General features: G+C 37.1%; 3 protein-coding genes across 11 annotated transcripts in view; 2 read left to right on the top strand and 1 right to left on the bottom strand.

Moving 5' to 3' along the window:
- LOC107609667 (uncharacterized) overlaps positions 1–21,503 on the bottom strand; it is a 70,549-nt gene that overhangs the window by 17,681 nt on the left and 31,365 nt on the right. For 2 of the 9 annotated variants that reach the window (XR_015892096.1, XR_015892099.1), the window contains exon 5: positions 795–16,817. The exons of the other annotated variants lie outside the window; for them this stretch is intronic. The gene's annotated coding sequence lies outside the window, so the exon portion shown is untranslated. Of the gene's footprint in view, positions 1–794; positions 16,818–21,503 lie in introns of those variants that run through there. 9 annotated transcript variants of the gene reach the window in all.
- Positions 14,979–18,392, top strand: LOC148553761 (glutathione S-transferase T3-like). Its single transcript, XM_088494876.1, has 3 exons — positions 14,979–15,073; positions 17,781–17,944; positions 18,019–18,392. Exons 1-3 carry the CDS (start codon positions 14,979–14,981, stop codon positions 18,390–18,392), a joined length of 633 nt encoding a protein of 210 aa, XP_088351002.1.
- LOC107607476 (uncharacterized) lies at positions 19,779–20,222 on the top strand. Its single transcript, XM_021107890.1, has one exon. It carries the CDS (start codon positions 19,779–19,781, stop codon positions 20,220–20,222), a length of 444 nt encoding a protein of 147 aa, XP_020963549.1.

Raw genomic sequence — 21,503 nt, 5'->3', positions numbered from 1 at the left:
CGCTCGCGTCGCCTGCGCCGCACAACTTATCCAAATCAGCGCCAAAAATCTTATCTTTTCTTCCCCAATCCTAATTTTTCATCCCTTCTTTCTTACTTACTTCTTCTTCCCTTCTTTCCCTTCTCATTCTTCTTATCTTTTATTTTATTTTACTTAATTTATTTGCATATTTCATTCATTGCATCTTAATTTTGTACATATTTTTATTTTCTTTTCTAAATTCATTATTTTTCCTTTGGTGTTAAAAATTTTCTTATTTAACCGTTGCATCTTTTCTTGAATTATTTTGGGTGCTTAGTGACTTGTGTTATTCTGGTTAGGTAATATTATTTAAATCAATGCCAATCTTTTATACCTGTATTACTTTTGCATTGACATGAATTTTATTATCTTTCCTTACCCACTTTCTTCCCTATTGTTGCAAATTTTTGCACTCTTGATTTGCCATGTACTTCTACTGTTTTCTCACTTGCATGTTGTAGCTACCATGTAATTGAGACCCTCATTATTTGGCATTAACCAACCCATGTTTTATTTATTTTTTATCTTTTTTTTGGGTTACTTTTCTTCCCTTTTTCTTTCAGGATGGCCACCAGGAAGAGAACCGGAAGACGTTTACATGGGAGAGACAAACAAGTTCCTACGCACATTCCTTGATGAGAAAAGCGTCAGTTGAAGCAACCCGTCCACTTGCACATCTTAGCATGCACCGAGGACGGTGCAATCTTTAAGTGTGGGGAGGTCGATACCGACTTCCAGGGGTTAGTTACCTTCTTTCCAACACCAATACTCTATTTTCTTTGTTTGTTCATTGTTGCATTTGCATATTTGATTGCATATTTGTTTGATTTTATGCATTTAGTTACTACTTGGTTGAAGTAATATTTTCTTTTTCAAGAAATTTTTATAATATTTCACTAATTTAAATTGAAAAATTTTTATGTTAAAACTTGTTTGAAGTTGTATTTGGAACATGAATTATAGCCAAGAACACACAACCTGTGAGATTTTGAGCTTATTTATATGGTTACATTATTTAACCATAAATTTTTATTCTTGTGTATTTTCTTCCCTATAATTGCAATCTTTGCTTTGTTCCATTCTATATGTCCACTATTTAGTGTATTTACATGTTTGCATATGATTGAGGCCATTATTTGAATTTTTACTCATTTATCCCAAATAAGCCTACCCTTTCAATTACCTTTGTTAGCCACTTTGAGCCTTTTTATCCCCATTTGTTCTATATTTTACCACATCACTAGCCTTAAGCGGAAAAACAAATAATCACCCCAATCGAATCTTTGGTTATCTTAAGATAGAGATTGTGCATCAACTAAGTGTGGGAAAATTGTGGGAACATGGGTTAATAAGGGAATGTATCATGTTTCTAATTTATTTGGATATTGGGAATTTGGGAACCTACTCATGTAAAACCAGAAAAAAATTAAAAATCCATGTGCATTGATAAGTTAATAAATTAATAAATAAATAAATAAATAAATAAATAAATAAGGGGACAAAATTACCCCAATGCTAAGTTAATAAAAAAAATGCACATGTGATAAAAGTAAAGAAATATCAAAAATTTGGTACATGAGTATGGAAATCATACAAAAGTGGGAATTATGGGTAGCTAGGCATGAATTTAACAGTATATAGAGTATATGTATATTAGGTGAGAGCTTAGGTTAGTCAAAGATTCATATTATAGCTCACTTGGTCATACATGTACCCTTACCTTTACCTTAGCCCCATTACAACCCTGAAAAGACCTCATGATGTTTGCATTGGTATACTAAATACTTGTCAATTGGTTAGACGAAGAACAAAGTTTAGAAAGTATGACTAGAGAGGAGTAGAGTGAATTACCCTAGACACTTGAGAGAGTTAGAGTGATATACACTACCAGTAAGGGTTCAGTACTTAATTCTATGTTTCCTGCTTTCATGAGCTATCTTCTTACAAGTTTACTTACTTTTATTGTACGATTAGAATTAGTGAAATTTGGGTTGTATTTGTCTTGAAGAACTTATTTCACTTTTAACCAAGTAGGTAGAAACATCTTAGCATATAGTTGCATTCATATAGATAGGTTGCATTTCATACTTTCTACCATTCCTCTTCACTCTCTTATAGCTTCTCTTGAGTTTAGCATGAGGACATGCTAATGTTTAAGTGTGGAAAAGTTGATAAACCACTATTTTATGGTTTATCTTGTGCTAATTTGAGTGATTTTTATCAACTCTTTACTCACTTATTCATATAAATTGCATGGTTTTATATTTTTCTTCCTGATTTTGTGTTATGATTGAAAACATGCTTCTTTGATCTTATATTTGCTTATTATTAATCCTCTCTTATTACCATTAGATGCCTTGATATGTGAGTTAAGTGATTTCAGAGATTACAAGGAAGGAATGGCTTAGAAGATGGAAAGAAAGCATGCAAAAGTGGAAGGAATACAAGAAGTTGAAGGAACTGCAAAGCTGTTAGCCTGACCCTCTTGCACTAAAACGATCATAACTTGAGCTACAGAAGTCCAAACAATACGGTTTTAGTTGCGTTGGAAAGCTAACGTCCGGGGCTTCGATTTGATATATAATATGTCATAGTTGCCCTGACGCTAGGCGACACGAACGGGCGCTTCACGCGGACGCGTCGCAGTGACGAAAATCGACGTGGCAGATTTCTTCTCCAGCAATTTCTGGGCTGTTTTCGACCCAGTTTGCGGCCCAGAAAACACAGATTAGAGGCTATAAAGTGGGAGAATCCATTCATTCATGAGACAACAATACATACAACATTCCTTCATAATTTTTAGGATTAGATGTAGCTTTTAGGGAGAGAGGTTCTCTCCTCTCTCTTAGGATTTAGGATTAGGATTTCTCTTACTTTCAGGATTGTTTCTTTTTTTCAGGTTCAATTTTCCTTTTATTTATTTTCCCAATTAATTTATGAATATCCAAGTTAGATTTGATTTCTTTTATTAATGCAATTTGAGGTATTTTCAGATTTAATTTTGCTTTGCTTTATTTATATGGATGCTTTAAATTTAATTTAGATATTTTCTTCCTCTTGGCTTTGGTTAAGTAATTGGTGACGCTTGAGTTATCAAACTCGAGGTGCTGATTGAAAATTGGAATTCTTCAAGAATTAAATCGAGTTCCAATAACTCTAGCCTTTCCCAAGGAAAGACTAGGACTTGAGGATTCAAAAATTAATTCATCCACTTAACTTACCTTCATAGTTAGAGGTTAATAAGGTGGGGGAAGAATCCAATTCTCATCACAATTGATAAGGATAACTAGGATACGACTTCCAGTTCTTATACCTTGCCAAGAGTTTATTTTATATTTATTAATTTATTTTACTTGTCATTTAAATTACTTGTTCCTTATTTTAAAAACCCAAAATTCTACCTTTTCCTAATAATAAGTCATACCTCCCTGCAATTCCTTGAGAAGACGACCCGAGGTTTAAATACTCGGTTATCAATTTTATTGGATTTGCTTAAGTGACAAACAAAACTTTTGTAAGAAATGAATTCTTGTCGGTCTAGAAGCTATACTTACAACGCGAATTTATTGTGAAAATTTGAGATCGCGTGAGAGTTTCGTTCTTCACTATTCTACTGTTAGGCGTAATGGTGCAAATGAAACTTCTATTCTGTTAACCGCCTTCCCGTTTTCTCTTGAGGAAAAGGCGAGGGAGTGGTACTACTCCCAACCGGAAGCAACTGTTACCAACTGGGATACGCTCAGGGGAGAATTCTTGGAAAAATATTTTCCAGCTGAAGTTACAGATAGATTGAGGAAAGAGATCTCCTATATTGTTCAAGGTGAATTGGAGACTCTCTATGAGTACTGGGAGCGCTTTAAGAACCTTCTGGACGCATACCCCCATCACATGATTGACAAGTTAGTGTTGATCAGCTACTTCACTCAAGGCATGAAGCCTCGGGATAAAACTACATTGGATGGTGCTAGTAATGGTTCTCTGAAAAAGTACAAAATCGTAGATAAAGCATGGCAACTGATCAGCGACTTGGCTGAGTCCACTAGGAATCACAGGCACAGGAACAGCCACTCAAAGGCTGTTGCAGAGGTTTCCTCTAGCAGTGAGACTACTGCCGTCACACAAGCTATATGTGAAATGACCAACCTACTGAAGCAGATGCAATTGAATTAACAACAACAACAATCTCCCCCACCACAACAAAGCCAACAGTTGGTCCCCCAAAGAGTATGCGGAATCTGTACTGATTATAGTCATTACACTGATGAGCGCCCATATCTCCAACAAGAAGACAACACTGTGGCAGCTACTCATAACTTATATGACCGCCCGAATCAAGGATACAATCAACAAGGCAGCAACTGAAACCAAGGTGGGAACTATAACCAAGGGTGGCAGGACAACTCCAACCAGGGTTGGAGAGATAATTCCAACCATGGCTGGAGAGACAACTATAACTGAGGAGGCAGAGACAACAATAGAAATTAGAGGTGGAACAATAACAACAGACAACAGAATCAGAACCAGCCTTATAGAGCACCTCACCTAAGGCAATCCCAAGGACCCCAGCACAACCAACAACGGGCCCCTCATATCACTTATCCTACTTTCTCATCAAATGACGAGATGCTTCGTTCTCTTGCACAAGGACAACAAGACATGCAGATTACACTGAACTCTACTTTAAATAGTCTGAATACCACTTTACAAGCTCTCATCTCCTAGATAGATTCATTACCTGCTTCCACCAACCAGCCTTCAAGCTCCAGTGGAATTCCTTCTCAACCCTTACCTAATCCCAAAGGTAGCATCAATGTCATCACTTTGAGGTCCAGAACCACACTGCAAGAAAGGAACCAAGAGGAGCCAAGCCCACAAGAACACGCCCCAGTTGAAGACTTAGTTGGAGTGGAAGATGCTGAAAAAGAAGAGGAAGTACAAAACAAGGTTGAAGAAGAAGTAGCTCATCCAAGGAATGGAGCACCAAAGGATGCAGAAGCAGCAAGTGGCGCCATTCCTATTCCATTTCCACACCTTGCACGGAAGTCCAGAAAGCAGATGAAACTTGATCCCAAAATGGTAGAAATTTTCAAAAAGGTTGAGGTAATTGTTCCCCTTTTTGATGTTATTCAACAAGTACCTAAATACGCAAAGTTTCTGAAAGATTTATGCATACATAAAGATAAAATTATTGAACTAAAAACTATTCCTTTAGGTAGTTCTATATCTGCTTTAATGGGGGTATACCTGAAAAATGTAGTGACCCAGGTCCATGCATGGTTAACTGTACCATTGGAGGTGTAATATTTTCTGACTGCATGTGTGATTTAGGAGCGTGTGTTAGTATAATGCCATTGTCTATATATGATGCTTTGAGGCTCCCTCGCTTAAAAAGGTCGGCAGCTCGTTTTGTGTTATCAGATAAAAGCATTATTATAGTAGTTGGAATTGTTGAAGATGTATTAGTGAGCATTAAGGGGTTCACATTTCCCATTGATTTCTATATCTTGGAAATGTCCCCTAATGACTCAGGAAGACCATCATCAATCCTGCTTGGAAGACCATTCCTGAAGACTTCAAAGTTCAAGCTGGATGCATTCTCAGGAACTTACTCCTTTGAGATAGATGGCAGAGCAGTGAGTGTCAGTTTAAATGAAGCTATGAAGCACCCTTCGAAAGATCATTCTATCTTCTAGTGTGACATCATTGATAAAACTGTAGCTGAAGTTCACCAAGAAGAAGCAGAAGAAAGGCACATGGAGCAAGGTCCAAGTGTGGGGACACCCTCTGAACACAATGAGGACACTTTGCCATTATCATTAGCTCAAGATAATCCAGAGCCTAGCCATGAGCAGAAATTGAAATTAAAACCCCTTCCATCCCACCTCAAGTATGCTTATCTTGAGGATAATCAGAAGCTTCCAGTTATCATTGCAAGGAAACTCACTTTCCAACAGGAGGAGCAGCTGCTCAGTGTGCTGAGAAAACACAAGAAAGTAATTGGGTGGAGCTTGGCGGATATAGTAGGCATCAGCCCTCAGGTTTGTGAGCACAGGATATTCTTAGAAGAGGGATCAAAGCCTGTCCGTCAACCCCAAAGAAGATTAAATCCCACCATCTTAGAAGTTTTCAAGAAAGAAGTGACCAGGCTACTTGAAGCAGATATTATCTACCCCATCTCAGATAGTGAATGGGTCAGTCCAGTGCAAGTTGTACCCAAGAAGTCTGGAGTCACAACAGTAAAGAATGAGCATGGAGAACTCCTGACAACTAGAGTGCAGAATTTATGGAGAGTTTGCATTGATTACAGGCGTCTCAACCAAGCTACTCGCAAGGATCATTACCCCTTGCCATTTATTGATCAGATGCTTGATCGCCTATCAGGTAAATCCCATTACTGCATTTTAGATGGTTATACAGGCTATTTTCAAATTTATATAGCTCCTGATGATCAGGAAAAGACTACTTTTACATGTCCCTTTGGAATGTATGCATATAAGAGAATGCCTTTTGGCTTATGTAATACACCGGCTACTTTCCAAAGATGCATGATGAGTATCTTCTCGGACCTTATTGAGAACTGTATGGAAGTATTTATGGATGATTTTAGCATTTATGGCGATTCATTTAACCTTTACTTGGATAGTTTAGCTAGAGTATTAGACAGGTGTGTTAGTTCAAACCTTGTATTGAATTTTGAAAAGTGTCACTTTATGGTAAAACAAGGGATTATTCTGGGACATGTTGTCTCTAATAGTGGTATTTCTGTAGATCCAGTAAAGGTAGATGTCATTTCTAGTTTACCTTACCCCTCCTCCGTGAGGGAAGTTCGCTCATTCCTTAGCCATGCAGGTTTCTACAGGAAATTCATTAAGGACTTCAGTAAGGTAGCATTACCTTTATCCAGACTGCTGCAGAAAGATATTGAGTTCGAGTTCAGTGAGGATTGCATGCAAGCATTTGATAAGCTGAAAATCGCCCTGACTTAAGCTCTGATTGTGAGAGGACCAGACTGGAGCCAGCCTTTTGAGATTATGTGTGATGCCTCCAACCATGCAGTAGGAGCGGCGCTGGCTCAGCGCGAAGGTAAGGATCCTTTTGTAATTGCTTATGCGTCTAAGACCTTAGACGCTGCTCAGTCCAATTACACTACTACTGAAAAAGAGCTTCTGGCTATCGTTTTTGCTCTGGATAAATTCCGAGCCTATTTACTTGGTACTAAGGTGGTAGTGTACTCAGACCATGCAGTTCTAAAATATTTATTAGCTAAAAAAGAGTCCAAACCAAGGCTAATACGTTTGATACTGTTGCTGTAAGAATTTGATTTAGAAATTAAAGATAGGAGTGGGAACCAGAATTTAGTGGCAGACCACTTGAGTCACCTTGAGCACATTAAGGATGACTCTACTCCTATCAATGATGTTTTTCCATTTGATAGCTTGCATGCAGTATCTGAAGTAGTTCCTTGGTATGCACCTGTAGCTAATTATCTAGTCAGTCATACTTTCCCTCCTAATTTTACTAAGCATCAAAGAGACAAGCTGAAAAACGAGTCTAAATATTATATATGGGATGACCCATACTTATGGAAGTGTGGTGCTGACCAGGTAATTAGAAGGTGTGTGCCTCAATCAGAATTCCAGTCCATTTTAGAGGTCTATCACTTTTCTGAGAGTGGAAGACATTTTGGCCCTCAAAGAATAGATAGGAAAATTTTAGACTGTGGATTCTGGTGGCCTACTCTTTTTAAAGATGCTACTGCTTTTTGTAAATCTTTTTCTCCTTACCAAAGGTTTGGTAATATATCCAAGAAGGATGAGATGCCCCAACAGATTATACTATTCTATGAAATTTTTTATGTTTGGGGTATTGACTTCATGGGTCCATTTTCAAACTCTAGTGGTTACCTGTATATATTGTTAGCTGTAGATTATGTTTCTAAATGGGTGGAAGCAATTCCTACCTGTACTGATGATGCTGACACTGTTGTTTTCTTTGTTAGAAACCATATTATTTGTCGCTTTGGATCACCATGAGCAATCGTGAGTGATCAAGGCACTCACTTTTGTAACAGGAGATTAGCAGGATTACTGAAGAAGCATGGGATAGTTCACAAAGTAGCAACAACATACCATCCCCAGACCAATGGGCAAGCAGAGCTATCTAATAGAGAAATAAAGCACATTTTGGAAAAGATAGTAAAGCCCCATAGGAAGGACTGCAGCACCAGACTTGTTGATGCGCTCTGGGCGTATTGGACAGCATACAAGACACCCATTGGGATGAGCCCCTTCCGCTTAGTGTACGGAAAGGCTTGCCACCTTCTAGTAGAAGTGGAACACAAGGCTTTCTGGGTTGTGAGGGAGTGCAACATGGGATTTAAAGAAGCTGGTGCTGAAAGGAAGCTGCAACTAGCAGAATCAAAGAACCTTCACCTAGAAGCATATGACAACTCCAGGCGATACAAAGAGAAGATGAAGGTTGTCCATGATAAGCACATAAAGAGGAGAGAGTTCAGACCAGGGGAGTTAGTTCTTCTTTATAACTCCAGACTGAGGCTCATGCCAGGCAAACTGAGATCAAGATGGGAAGGTTCCTACAGAGTAGAAAAGGCAGAGCCATACGGAGTTTTTCACCTGCGTTATCCTTCTAGCTCCAAATTCATTAAGGTCAATGGACATCGCCTAAAGCTTTATCATGGTGAGAAGATGAAGGATCACAAAGAGTTAGAGGTCTTCCTCTTGGAAGACCCACCAACAGAAGCAGAATGAGCCTGAAGACCGTCCAACTTAAGGACGTAAAAGCAAAGTGCTAGGTGGGAGACAACCCACCATGGTATGATCGTTCCGTTTTAGTCTTAGTTTTGTTTTATTTTATTCTACCTTATTTTTCTTTGTGACTCTTCTCATAATCTCTGCATATAGTCTGCATTTGCATTTGCACTCTGCTTAAAAAAAAAGCACGCGACGCGCGAGCGTCGCTGACACGTACACGTCATATATGCATTCATGAAAAAGAAGAATGAAACAGAGTTACGCGAGAGCGTGGCTGGAGGCGTACCTTAGGCACAAACATGACCACGCGTACGCATCCCTGACGTGGACGCGTCGCTTACGAAAAACCCAGCCCACGCATACGCGTCACTTACGTGTACGCGTGACCCTGCAAAATCGGCATAAACAAGATTTGGGCAGAAAGTTGTGATGGCTTAATGCTGGAATAGTGCTAGGAGTGCAAACAATGTCACGCGTGCATGTCCATGACACGTACGCGTCAATTTCCCCCTCCAGCCCATCCACACGTGCATGTCCCTCACGCGCACGCATCAGTTGAATTTTTGGCAATAAGTGCGTATGAGACAGAGAGTTGTGCGTGCGCGAGGCTGCTCTCGCGCCAATAGCATAATTCAGGTCACGCGTACGTGTCACCCACGCGTACGCGTCACTTGAAAATAGCACAAACTACGCGTCTGTGTGCTCCACGCGCACGCGTCGCCTGCGCCGTATAGTTTACCCAGATTAGTACCAGAATTCTTATCTTTTCTTCCCCAATCCTAATTCTTTTCTCCCTTCTTATTTCTTTCTTCTTCCTTCTTCCTTCTTTATTCCCTCTTACTTTCTACTATATTCTCCCCCTCCTTCTTTATCTTCATCATCAAGGTTCTTTTCTTTTCTTCTTTTCTTTTTCCTTTTCCATTATTATTTTTTATTTATGTTTTCTTTTTCTTTTTCTTTTTAAATTTCACTATCTATGTTTTCTATTTCTTTCTTTTTACATTATTTTAATTAGTGTTAGAAATTTAATTGGGTGATTATTTTCTTCTATATTTTGCTTGTGGATTATTAAGGAATTGTTTGACAATTAATATTACTTCTTAAGGGTTGCTTACATGTTCAAATTTAATACTTTTAATAACATATTTACCATGCATGCTAAGTATTTGTGAAAAAGCTCGTATGGCATTATGCATTTTTATATTATTCTATTCTTCTACTCTAATGCCTGTTTTTCACAAAATCCCTTTTAATATTTTATTAATTGAATATAATTATCAATAAAAACAGATTTTTAGTTTGAAACATTTGATAATCAAATTGGGCAATTAATGCTTGATCTATGCTACTCATGCCTTTGCCAGCATGCCAATAAATATCTTGCATCTACTTGCCATAATATACATTTGCTATATTTCCATGGATGAACTGATCACATGTAGTCGCGGCCATGTGTTAACGACATCCTTCTTTACCTTGGCATTGATTATCACTTATATTGTCCTCTTCCTTGCTCAACCCTTAGCTTTACATGTTACTTTCCTTTTCCCTTTTCAGGATGGCCACTAAGAAAGGTAAAGAGAAAGCTACTACCAAACCACCGGCAAGGAAAGGAACAAAAAGAGCACTAGTTGCAGAGCCATCCTCAACAGCAGTAAAGCCCTCAACAAAGCGAGTCAAGAGGATCATCAAGGTTGATGAAAAAGAGAAAGCCTTTCTAGCAAAGGACATTGCACAGTTCACTAACCGCTACTGTGAGCAGATGTTCCCCATTCTGGCTGAGCGAAACTATAACAATGAGCACCTCCTCATCCTCCCGACCCACATTGTTGATTTTGTAGAGCCCAGAATTGAACGTAGACAATGGAGATTCTTACGGAGACAGCCACGGCAGGTTAATCTCTCATGGGTAGTTGAATTCTGCTCCAATTTTTACATGCCAACCCTGCAGTCTATCTATGTCCGTCAGAAGCAAATTCCCATAACTGAAGAGGCTATTCAGCAAGTTTTAGATCTTTCTCCTGCTCCAGAAGGATTGGACGCATACCAAGAAGCCTCTTTCAAGCGCCAGACATACCAATTTGACTGGGATACCGTCCTCAGAGTTATAGCACAACCTGGCAGCAGATGGATCTATGGATACCATCGATCCTGACCTAAGGGCATATTGGCTTCAGCACTCACCTTGGAGGCTCGAGTATGGGCACAGATTATGTCCCATTACGTTTTTTCGAGCACTCACGAGTCCTCCTTCACTGCAGACATGGCTGTTCTATTCTGGTGTATCCTTACAGACCAGCCTCTTAATTTACCAAGACACCTTCGGCATGCTATGGGACACATACAGATTGTGGGCAACCTATTTTTTCCTGCCTTGGTTTCAGATCTAGTCTTAGCAGCCGGAGTCTCCTACAGAGCTGGGGACAGCAAGGCCATGATTCCACGGGATGATCAGTACGTCCCTAACGGGAAGTATATCAGACCTCCAGCAGCCACTACTAGCCGGCCTGCAGAACCGGTTGGAGATATTCCTTCTCCTTCCACATCACAAGAACCTTCAATAAATCAATTGTTCCTATAGATAATTCAGAGGTTAGACCGGCTTGACCGGCAGGGAAAGCATAGAGAGCATCGTAACAAGCGCCGATTTACATACCTCAAGGAGCTGATTGTTCGCAACCACCCACCTGAAGAAGACCCAGACACCCCAGACTCCACTTCATTTACCAGCACAGGGAGCCATGACGGTCCCGATTGTGGAGATGGTGCTACCAGCCCCCCTTTGTTCCTGACTGATGGCACCGAGGATGGTGCCAAGCTTTAAGTGTGGGGAGGTCGGTCAGTACCTGACTTCCGGAGGTAATTTCTCTTTCTTAGCACCAATAAATTATTTATTTTTCTTTTGTTTAGGATAGGATAGATTGCATAGTAATAAGTATTTGCATGCATGTTCTAATTGGTTGAAAAAAATAATAAGTTCTTTTTAAGACCATATTTTTGAAAAATTTCACTAATTTAAATCAAAACCTTTGTGTTAAACTTGTTTGAAGACTGTAAATTGGAACATAGTTTAGAACTAGAACACACAACCTGTGAGAATTGAGCTTAATTACATGGTTACACTATTAAACCATAAAAATTTTATTCTTGTGTATTTTCTTCTCTATGATTGTAATTTTTATTTTGTTCCATCCTATATGTCCAATGTTTAATGTGTTTATATGCATGCATATGATTGAGGCCATTATTTGATTATTAACTCACTTATCCCAAATAGCCTACCCTTCCATTTGCCTTTGTTAGCCACTTTGAGCCTTTTAATCCCATTTGTTCTATATTTTACCACATCACTAGCCTTAAGCGAAAAAAAAAATAATTAAACACCCCAATTGAATCTTTGGTTAGCTTAAGATAGAGATTGTATGTCAATTAAGTGTGAGAAAACTGTGGGAACATGGGTTAATAAGGGAATATGTTATGTTATTACTTTGATAAAATATTGAGAATTTGGGTACCTACTCATGTGAGACCAAAAAAATTAAAAATTCATGTGCATTGATAAGTTATGTTTACTTTTACTTTTAAAAAAATCCAAAAAGATTTAATATATAAATAAATAAATAAGGAGACAAAATTACCCCAATGTTAAGTTAAAGAAGAAGATCAATGCATATGTGATAAAAATTAAAAGAAAAGTTGATGCATGAGTATGTGAAATATGCAAAAGTGGGAACTTTGGGTTGCTAGGTATGATTTTAAAAGTATAAAGAGTGTATGTATAGGTAAGAGCTTAGGTTAATCAAGGATTCGATTTATAGCTCACTTAGCCATATATATACCATCACCTTTACCTTAGCCCTATTACAACCTTGAAAAGACCTCATGATGTTTGCATTGGTACATTAAATATTTGTTGATTGGTTAGGTGAAGAACAAGATTTAGAAAGCATGATTAGAGAAGAGTAGAGTGATTACCCTACACACTTGAGTGACTAGAGTGCATATACACCATCAGTGAGGGTTCAATGCTTGATTCTATGTTCCATGCTTTCATGAGCTGTCTTCTTACAAGTTTACTTGTCTTTTAGTGTATAATTTGAATTAGTGGAATTTGATTTATGTTTGTCTTGAAGAACTTATTTATTTTTAAACTAAGTAGACAGAATCATCTTAGTATATAGTTGCATTCATACATAGGTTGCATTGCATTGCATGAGTCTTATTTTTTCCTACTCATTTATTTTATCTCCTTGAGCTAAGCATGAGGACATGCTAATGTTTAAGTGTGGGGAGGTTGATAAACCACTATTTTATGGTTTATCTTGTGCTCATTTGAGTGGTTTTCATCAAGTCCTTACCTACTTATTCATATGATTTGAATGATTTTACAATTTCTTCCTAGTTTTATTCTATGGTTGAAAAACTTGCTTCCTAGAGATCTTTAATTTGTGTATTTCAACTCTCCTTTATACCATTCGATGTCGTGATCCGTGTGTTAAGTGTTTCAGGCTTTATAGGGCAGGAATGGCTTAGAAAATAGAGAGGAAGCTTGCAAAAATGGAAGAAACACAAAAAACTAAGGAGATAACCAGAAAGCATCGACGCACACGCATGGTTCACGCGTGCGCGCGATATGGAGAAATTTGCAGCGACGCGTGCGTGTGCCTGACGCGTACGCGTGGATTGGAGTTTGCAAAAAGATGCGTGCGCGTGGATGACACGTACGCGTGACAGACGCGTACGCGTGACATGCGCGATCTGCAGAAATAACAGAAAATGCTGGGGGAGATTTCGAGACGAGTTTTGACCCAGTTTCCGGCCCAGAAACACATACTAGAGTCAGGAAATGTGTAGAGACTCAACACATTTAGTTTTTAGATCTGAATCTAGAGAGAGAATTTGCTCTTCCTCTAGGTTTTCTTTACATTCATAGTTTATTAGTTTTATGCTTTTGCTTTGGATATTGAAGAGTCATCACCTCCATTGAAGATACTATTCTAGTTTGTTTTCTTACTCTTTTATTATTCCATATTCTTAATTCTTGTTTAGAGTTACAATTGGATTATTTTTAGAATTTATTAATGCAAAGGATTACTTTTACTTTTAATTAATTTTGAATTCCTATCTTATTTAAATTATCATGTCTCTTTTCTACTCCAAACTCCCAATAACGAAGATGGTATCTATGTTGATGGAGTAGACTCCCAACTTGATATGGAGGTTGATTAAGAGGAGACACTTGAGTTGGAATGCTCAAGTGATTAGTTAAATTGGAAGTTGTTGGCTAATTCTGTATTTACTAACGCTAGACCTTTCCAAGGGAGAGGACTAGGATTTGCGAATAAGAGTTAGCTCAATCACTTGACTTTCCTTTATTTAGTAAGGGTTAACTAAGTGAAAATAACAACATCTTTATACTACACTTGAGAAAATTCCAACAAGGATAGAACTTCCAATTAATTATTCCCCAAGTCAAGGCTTTTAATTTGAATATATAAATCTCTTTTAATTTTCACTGCTTGAATTTATAATTATTTATTTGCCCATTGCCCAAACTCAAAATTACCCAGAAAATTCCTGATTAATAAATTAGCACTCTTTTTGGCAACTTGTTGGGAGACGACCTGGGACTCATACTCCCAGTATTTTTATTCTAAACTTTTGTGACAATCTTTCTAAATTGATGAGGTGGATTTTTGCTGGTTAAGAGCTATACTCGCAACGTATTTCTTATATTGATTTCTTAATTGGATGACTTCTGCCTTTCCATCAAAGATCAGGGTCTTTTCCGAGCACGTAAACAAGAGTCGAGTGGCAAAAGAGTGTGTGAGGAAGGTGGTAGTAGATAAGGGTGATCACCGAGCCTCTGTTAGGGGAGATCAAGGAAGAAACTTGGCGCCTAGAGGTCAAGATTTCAGGCGAGGCAGCAATATTCCACAGCAACATCAAGGTCAAAGTAACTTCCGAAGGTTCAACAATAACAACAACCAGGGAAGAGGACACGAAAAATAGGCTCAGTTTTTGCAAGATGACTTGACTTGTAGGAGGTACCACCCGAACACTCCGTATAGAGCCGGTTGGGATGTATGTTATTATTGTGGGAGAACCGAGCATTTGTCCTGGAATTGCCCAGAAAAGAAGAGTCATAAAGTTAGAAGAGCTCTGCAGGCGGGACGAGTGTACACCATGGCGGCGGATGGTACTGAGGGCAAAGATGCTCCGATTAGAGGTAATGGTGAATTAGTAATTGAAATTTTGACTGCCTTGCATGATAATGACCTGTAGTACTCGTCATAATGCATTATCGAACTGTGCGAATTGAGATTTCCAAGGGAATGATCAAATGATGACTTCCAATTGGTGAGATAAAACGGCGTTTGGTTGGTTTAGATGGAGTGACTAGGTTCTTGAAGAATAATAACTAGAGTTATGTAGTACAAGAGGATTGAAAGAGTACATACAATTTGAACCATAAGTTAGGGATCAGGAGCATTAAGAGTGGTGCGACGACACTATTAGAATCGGTAGAACTTAGGAGCTTGAAGGAGTATGAAATTGAAAACGAAATCCGTTCAATCAAGTGTTTTCGGTGTGAAGCACCAGTTATGTCGAGGAAAGAGAAGATAATAACAGGATGAATGATATGTGAGGGAGTCTCGGTGAGTCAACCTAATTTTTCCTTTAGTGACTTACACTAGAGTCCATCTTAAATTTCTTCATGAATTATTAACTGATCAACTTCCCAAATCCTATCTTCCTACTTGCGTGAATCTCATCTCTCCCGAAAGGAACTTGAGCCTGTCCTGGAGTAATCGTGTAAATCCTTGAATCTTGGGGCTGCTGCAAGTGAAACTGCTCTATTTAGCGAGCTTGCATTTTGTTGACATCAGCTAAGATTTATTAAACTCGATGCACTTTATTCCCCCTCCATCAAGCTTGGATTTCAATTCTCTCTTTGGAAATACACCTTACTTTCCTTCTTGTGCATTTTTCCTAATCTCTAAGACTTGTTGCAATCACCGCAAAGGACATCCTTTTATCTTCTAGTGAATACCGTTTGAGTAGTTCAATCACTTTTGGGCCTACTATCTTTTAAAAAAAAAATCAACCCGAGCTTTGTTTAGAACCATGAACAACTCCTAAGAATAACCACCAGGATGTCGATTCCTTGAAAGAAAAGAGTGACCTCTGTGCCAAAATTCATGACACCTCTCAGAAAATGCACACCCACGCGTACGCGTGGCCTCTGTTTCAACAAAAATGGATTTTATATTTTAAAGCTCAAATTCAAACCTCTAAACCTCTATTTACATTCCTTTAACTTGGAAATAAAAGAAGATTTTTAAAAGGTATTTGTAGTTTGAGAAGATAGTATTTAAAGTGACAAAGATTATGAAAGTGATATATGAACCACTTAAGAGAGTAAGGTAACGTTGAGAAAGATGAGATGAGCTATGAATTATTACTGAGAATGAAAATGGTATTTATGAGAAATAATTGAATATATTGACCTTGGGGTGTTGTCTCCCCATGTCAGCCTGGGATTCGTCCCATGGATAATATTGAGCTTGGGGTGTTGCTCCCTCATGTCAGCTTGGGATCCTACCCAGGGTTATCAATGAGCTTGGGGTGTGTCTTCCCCATGTTAGCTTAGAATTCTTTCCATGGTTAATTTTTTATGGTTAGCTTCCAGGACATCTCGCGCTGACTACATAACCAACAGTTGATATCAACAGTCATAAGACAAGCATACATCATATGCATATTGTCTGATTTGATTGTTTGTGCATTAATTAGGATTGCCTAAATGATTTTAGTATGCTAACTGTTATACTTGCTATCTGTATTACTTGTATTCTACCTGTGCTTGCAACTGTCTGTTTGTCTGTCTTTGCAAACTTACCAGTGATGGAGGAACGGAAGAAAGGTGAAAAGACTTAGTGTTAAGATTAAGTTTAAACTAGGCTTAGATATCCTTAGAGCATCTCCAATGGTGAACAAATGAAGGACCCGTTTACTGTTTGTCTGACAAAAAATGAAGACTAACTATTAGAGCAAAATAAAGATGAGTTCTAGCACATTTTTCAAAGCAAGCAAGACCTTACTCAGAGGGACTTGGTTTGTTTTCATTTTAATCAATGATATTCTAACATGTGGTAATTAAATTAAAAAAATTAAATAATATAGTATTAATATAATAACTAACGTTGCATAATATGTTAACTATACATATATTTAACTTTACGTATATAATTAAATATTATAATTATTTATAAATTAAATATAATTTAAGTATTTAATATAGTTATTTAAAAAATTATATTAAATAATTAAATTATATTTAATTTATTAATAATTATAATAATTAATTATAATTTTATTTAATTAATAATTTATATTAATTATTTAAATCATAATTAATATAAGTAATTAAATTAATACTGAATATTAATTATATTATTATATTAAATTAGCCGTTGTAAAACTAGTCATTGTAAAATTAGCTGTTGGAAATTAGCCATTACTATGTTACTGTTATCATTAACAAATTAATATTTTGTTACTCTATATATACCACTTAGATATACTTCTATTCTCACACTATCTACTACTCTTCTTCATCTTCTTCCAAGTTTACAAAATCAAAGTTCTGCTAGTATTATTTTTTGTTCGAAAGAATGGATCCAAACCAACTCAACTCTTTCTTCAATTACTTACAAAACTTTTCTCAAATTTCAAATACCCAACAATCTCAAACTGCAAACTCTCAAGTTCCAAATCAAAACTTCACACTACCGAATACATTTCAAAATTCAAATCCACAAAATCTTTCTAATTTCAATTTTCAAGCTCCTTATAATAATTAATTTCCTATATTTCAACCGCAAAATCAAATTCACAAACACCACATTTTCCATTTTCATCCATATTTAACCCCTCTATCGGAAATGTTACTCCAACTTCCTTACCGTTTCCAACTCAATTCAGTGCATCAAGACATAACTCATCTGGTGTTGGTGGCTCTTCTAACCCATCCTCTCAGACTCCTATACAATCTAGTCCAAATTCACAATATTCAGATTTTGCCAAACTTCGTGGATTAGATGCTATCGACCTCAATGATGATGATATTGAAGATCGGAGGCAAGATAGTATTCAACACTGGCATTGAAAAGATGATGAAATGCTGATCAGTGCATGGTTAATGTTTCAACTGACCCTATAGTTGGTACCGATCAAAAGGGGGGGACATTTTGGAGTCGAATTCATAGCTACTGTGTAGAATTTTGCTCCGACATGACAAGGGAGGTAGTTGCATATGTGAAACGATGGTATAAGATCAACAAGGCTGTTGCACAATTTGCTGGTTGCTACGATCAAGCTAGTCGAAACATAAGGAGTGGTTCGAACGTTGATGATATAAAGGAGTTGGCCTATAAACTTTATTCCACAAATTATGGTCAAAAATTCACTTTTGAGAGGCATTGGAACATATTTCGGTTGGAGCAAAAATGGAGAAGCCAACTACCTACACACAGTGGCGGCTCGAAGAGAACCAAGGTTAGTGCAACTAGAGCATACTCATCCTCATCAAACTAAGAAACACCGTTGGCTGATGAACCCGGTGTGAAATCTCTCATTCGCCCACAAGGATCAAAGAATAGCAAGCGAAAAGGTAAGGAAAAAGCACAAATATTTGAAGATTTTAGCGAAAAAAATCATCGGTTGTTAAAAAATTATCTCTCATGGAAGATATTAAGAATGTTAGAGAAAAGGAACTAATGGATAGGAAGAAAGAAAGAGAAGAGGAGAGGGAACATAGAGCAAAGATTATGGCAATCAAAGAGAAGGAGTTACAAAGTCAAGCGGCAATGAAAGAACAAGAATTACAAGCTCAAGCGGCAATGAAAGAACAAGAATTACAAATTCAGAGGTATATTAAAGAAATGGAGATAAATGCAAAAGAAAGGAAAATGGAAAGGATGGCCAAGGAAAGGGAAAGGGAAATGGATATGCAAATACTTAATGCTGACACGTCTACAATGAGTGAAAAATGACGAGCTCTTCATGAGAGTGCATGTGAGAAAATAATCGCCAAGTGGTTTACTTAATGGTTCCTTCTATTCGTAGAGTTATGTAGTATGTTCTTATTTTTATTGCGTATTACTGGTATGTGATGTAGTTTGTTTTATTTATTTCTGATGTAATTTTTTAAATTAGCCAATATTATTGTGCCATTATTGTTCATGAAAGTGACTGTTGCAAAACTAGCCGTTAAGTAGCCGTTGCAAAACTAGCCATTGTAAAACTAGCCGTTGAGGAGTAGATACTTATTGCAAACACACTTATAAATATCAACTATCACCGACTCTGCAACTCCACTTCAACTTTTATTTCTCACATCGAAAGAGAACTAAAAATTACATTTCTAGATATGAGTAGAAATTTTGATGATATGTTTAATGAGGCTTTGTATGGCAAAAGAAGACGGCAAGATAACACACTCATAGATAATTAGATCGATGAGTGTTTACTCGAAGATTCAGAAGAAGAAGATATCGACAGAAGCTCTATCCCAACTCCTCGTAGATGGATCAACAGAGATCGAGAAGCAGGACATGATCGCCTTTTCCAAGATTACTTTGCAGATGAACCGGTGTATAATACTGACATTTTTTTACGAAGATTTTGAATGAGAAGACATGTGTTCTTTCGGATAGTAAACGCTCTCTCAAACGTCTATCCGTATTTCTAACAGAGGGTTGATGCAACTGAAAGAAGAGGCTTGTCACCACTCCAAAAATGTACCACTGCGATACTGATGTTAGCATATGGCATAGCAGCTGATGCTGTTGATGATTATGTGCGCAAGGCGAGAGCACTACAATTGAATGCTTGAAAAAATTTGTTGAAGGTGTCATTTTGGTGTTCGAGGATGAATACTTGCGAAAACCAAATCCAAATGACGTACGACGCCTGCTACAAATGGCGGAGGGTCGTGGCTTTCCTGACATGTTGGGTAGCATTGACTACATGCATTGGCAATGGAAAAATTGTCCAAAGGCGTGGAAAGGTATGTACATGAGTGGTTATCGTGGGGTTGCAACCATAGTACTTGAGGTTGTAGCATCTTCAGACCTTTGGATATGGCATGCGTTCTTTGGAGTTTTTGGTTCAAATAACGATATTAACGTGTTAGATCGTTCTCCAGTGTTTGATGATATTCTAAATGACCGTGCTCCGGAGGTAAATTATACTATTAATGGTAATGATTATACTATGGGATACTATTTAGCAGATGGTATTTATCCTGAATGGGCCACATTTGTCAAATCAATCTCAAAGCCACAAGGGGAGAAACGCAAGTTATTTGCACAATACCAAGAAGGACAAAGAAAAGATGTGGAGCGAGCATTCGGAGTGTTGTAAGCATGCTTTACAATTATATGTGGTCCAGCGCGCTTTTGGGAAAAGAAGAAGCTTGCCAACATAATGAGAGGTTATATTATATTAAATAATATGATTGTTGAGGATGAAAGAGACACTTATGCAGGAAATTTTGCTTAAGACTTAGAGTATGATGATGTCGAAAATGGCTTATCACAACCTCAACTGGGAGAAGAAGATTTTGCACCATACCATCAATTTCTCCAAAGAAATGCCCAACTTCGAAATAGGCAGCAGCATAGACAATTGAAAAAGGACTTGATTGAATACATATGACAATTTCACAATGCTTGTTATCAACTATTGAGTTTAATTATGTTTTTCTTTGTATTAAGTAATTTTACAAATTAGTGTAATTCCGAATGATATATTGTGTATTATTGTTATATATGAATTTATTTAATATTAATATTTTTTAATAGTGAATTATTTTTAAATTTATAATTTAAATTATATTATTGAAAAAAAGTAATTACATTAATTTTAAGTATTTTAATTAATTAATTAAGTGGGACAACATGGACTAAAGTTAGTTCCTCCTAATGGAGAAGAGAGAGATGGTTTGAGTTTCTATTTACTGTTTATGACGCAAAAGCTGATGTGGAGTTACTTTTTATGACAGGTCGGCCATAAATAGGAACTGAGATGAGTTTTCTACTGGAGATGGTCTTAGAGGACCACCTTTTATGGTTTTTGTTTAGTAATTTAAGCTTCGTAATCTGAGTGTCGGCGTTCTACAATTATCTCTGGCATTTTCAGGACCTTATGTTATGGAGAACTAGGGCTTTTAACCATGTTCTTTTGGGCTTTTATTATGTATATACTGTATGTAAATATTCTTTGGCTAGCCTTAACTTCGCAAGGTGAGTTAGGAGCTTGTTATGTCATTTTCTTATCTCTCTACTTCTACTTTCTTTAGTTATGCTTTTAAATCTTGGATTTTTTTGCACGCAAGTAATCCTATTTTCTGAGTGTTGCGCTTTTTATTTTCTGATTTTTGCTTTATCTATTTTTTTCAAGGTTCCTCATATACTGTATTCTTTTCAATATTATAATATATACTTTTATTTTAGAGGTTGTAATACCACACCACCTTTATTTTACGGCTTAAGCATAAAGTTCTGTGTGGTAGAATGTTACAATAATAATTTATAATTTAAAAGAGTAATTTGTAAATAATTTAAAATTTAAAAAATAAATAACTTAAAATTTAAAAAGTAACAATTTAAGTAAATAACTTAGAATTTAAAAAATAATAACCTA

The sequence above is a fragment of the Arachis ipaensis genome, chromosome B7, assembly GCF_059453495.1.
Source record: "Arachis ipaensis isolate K30076 ecotype BB chromosome B7, ASM5945349v1, whole genome shotgun sequence".
NCBI lineage: Eukaryota > Viridiplantae > Streptophyta > Magnoliopsida > Fabales > Fabaceae > Arachis > Arachis ipaensis.
The sequence above is the reverse complement of the archived record's forward strand: the minus strand, read 5'-3'. Positions and strand labels throughout refer to the sequence as shown.

What these genes read in the sequence shown, in the direction of transcription:
- LOC107607476 (XM_021107890.1), top strand. Translation starts at nt 19,779, where the DNA reads ATGGCGGAGGGTCGTGGCTTTCCTGACATGTTGGGTAGCATTGACTAC.
- LOC148553761 (XM_088494876.1), top strand. Translation starts at nt 14,979, where the DNA reads ATGGCGGCGGATGGTACTGAGGGCAAAGATGCTCCGATTAGAGGTAAT. An exon ending in GCCTTGCATGATAATGACCT is followed by an intron (nt 15,074 to 17,780) that starts GTAGTACTCGTC and finishes AACTCAATTCAG; the next exon opens with TGCATCAAGACATAACTCAT. An exon ending in TGAAGATCGGAGGCAAGATA is followed by an intron (nt 17,945 to 18,018) that starts GTATTCAACACT and finishes CTGACCCTATAG; the next exon opens with TTGGTACCGATCAAAAGGGG.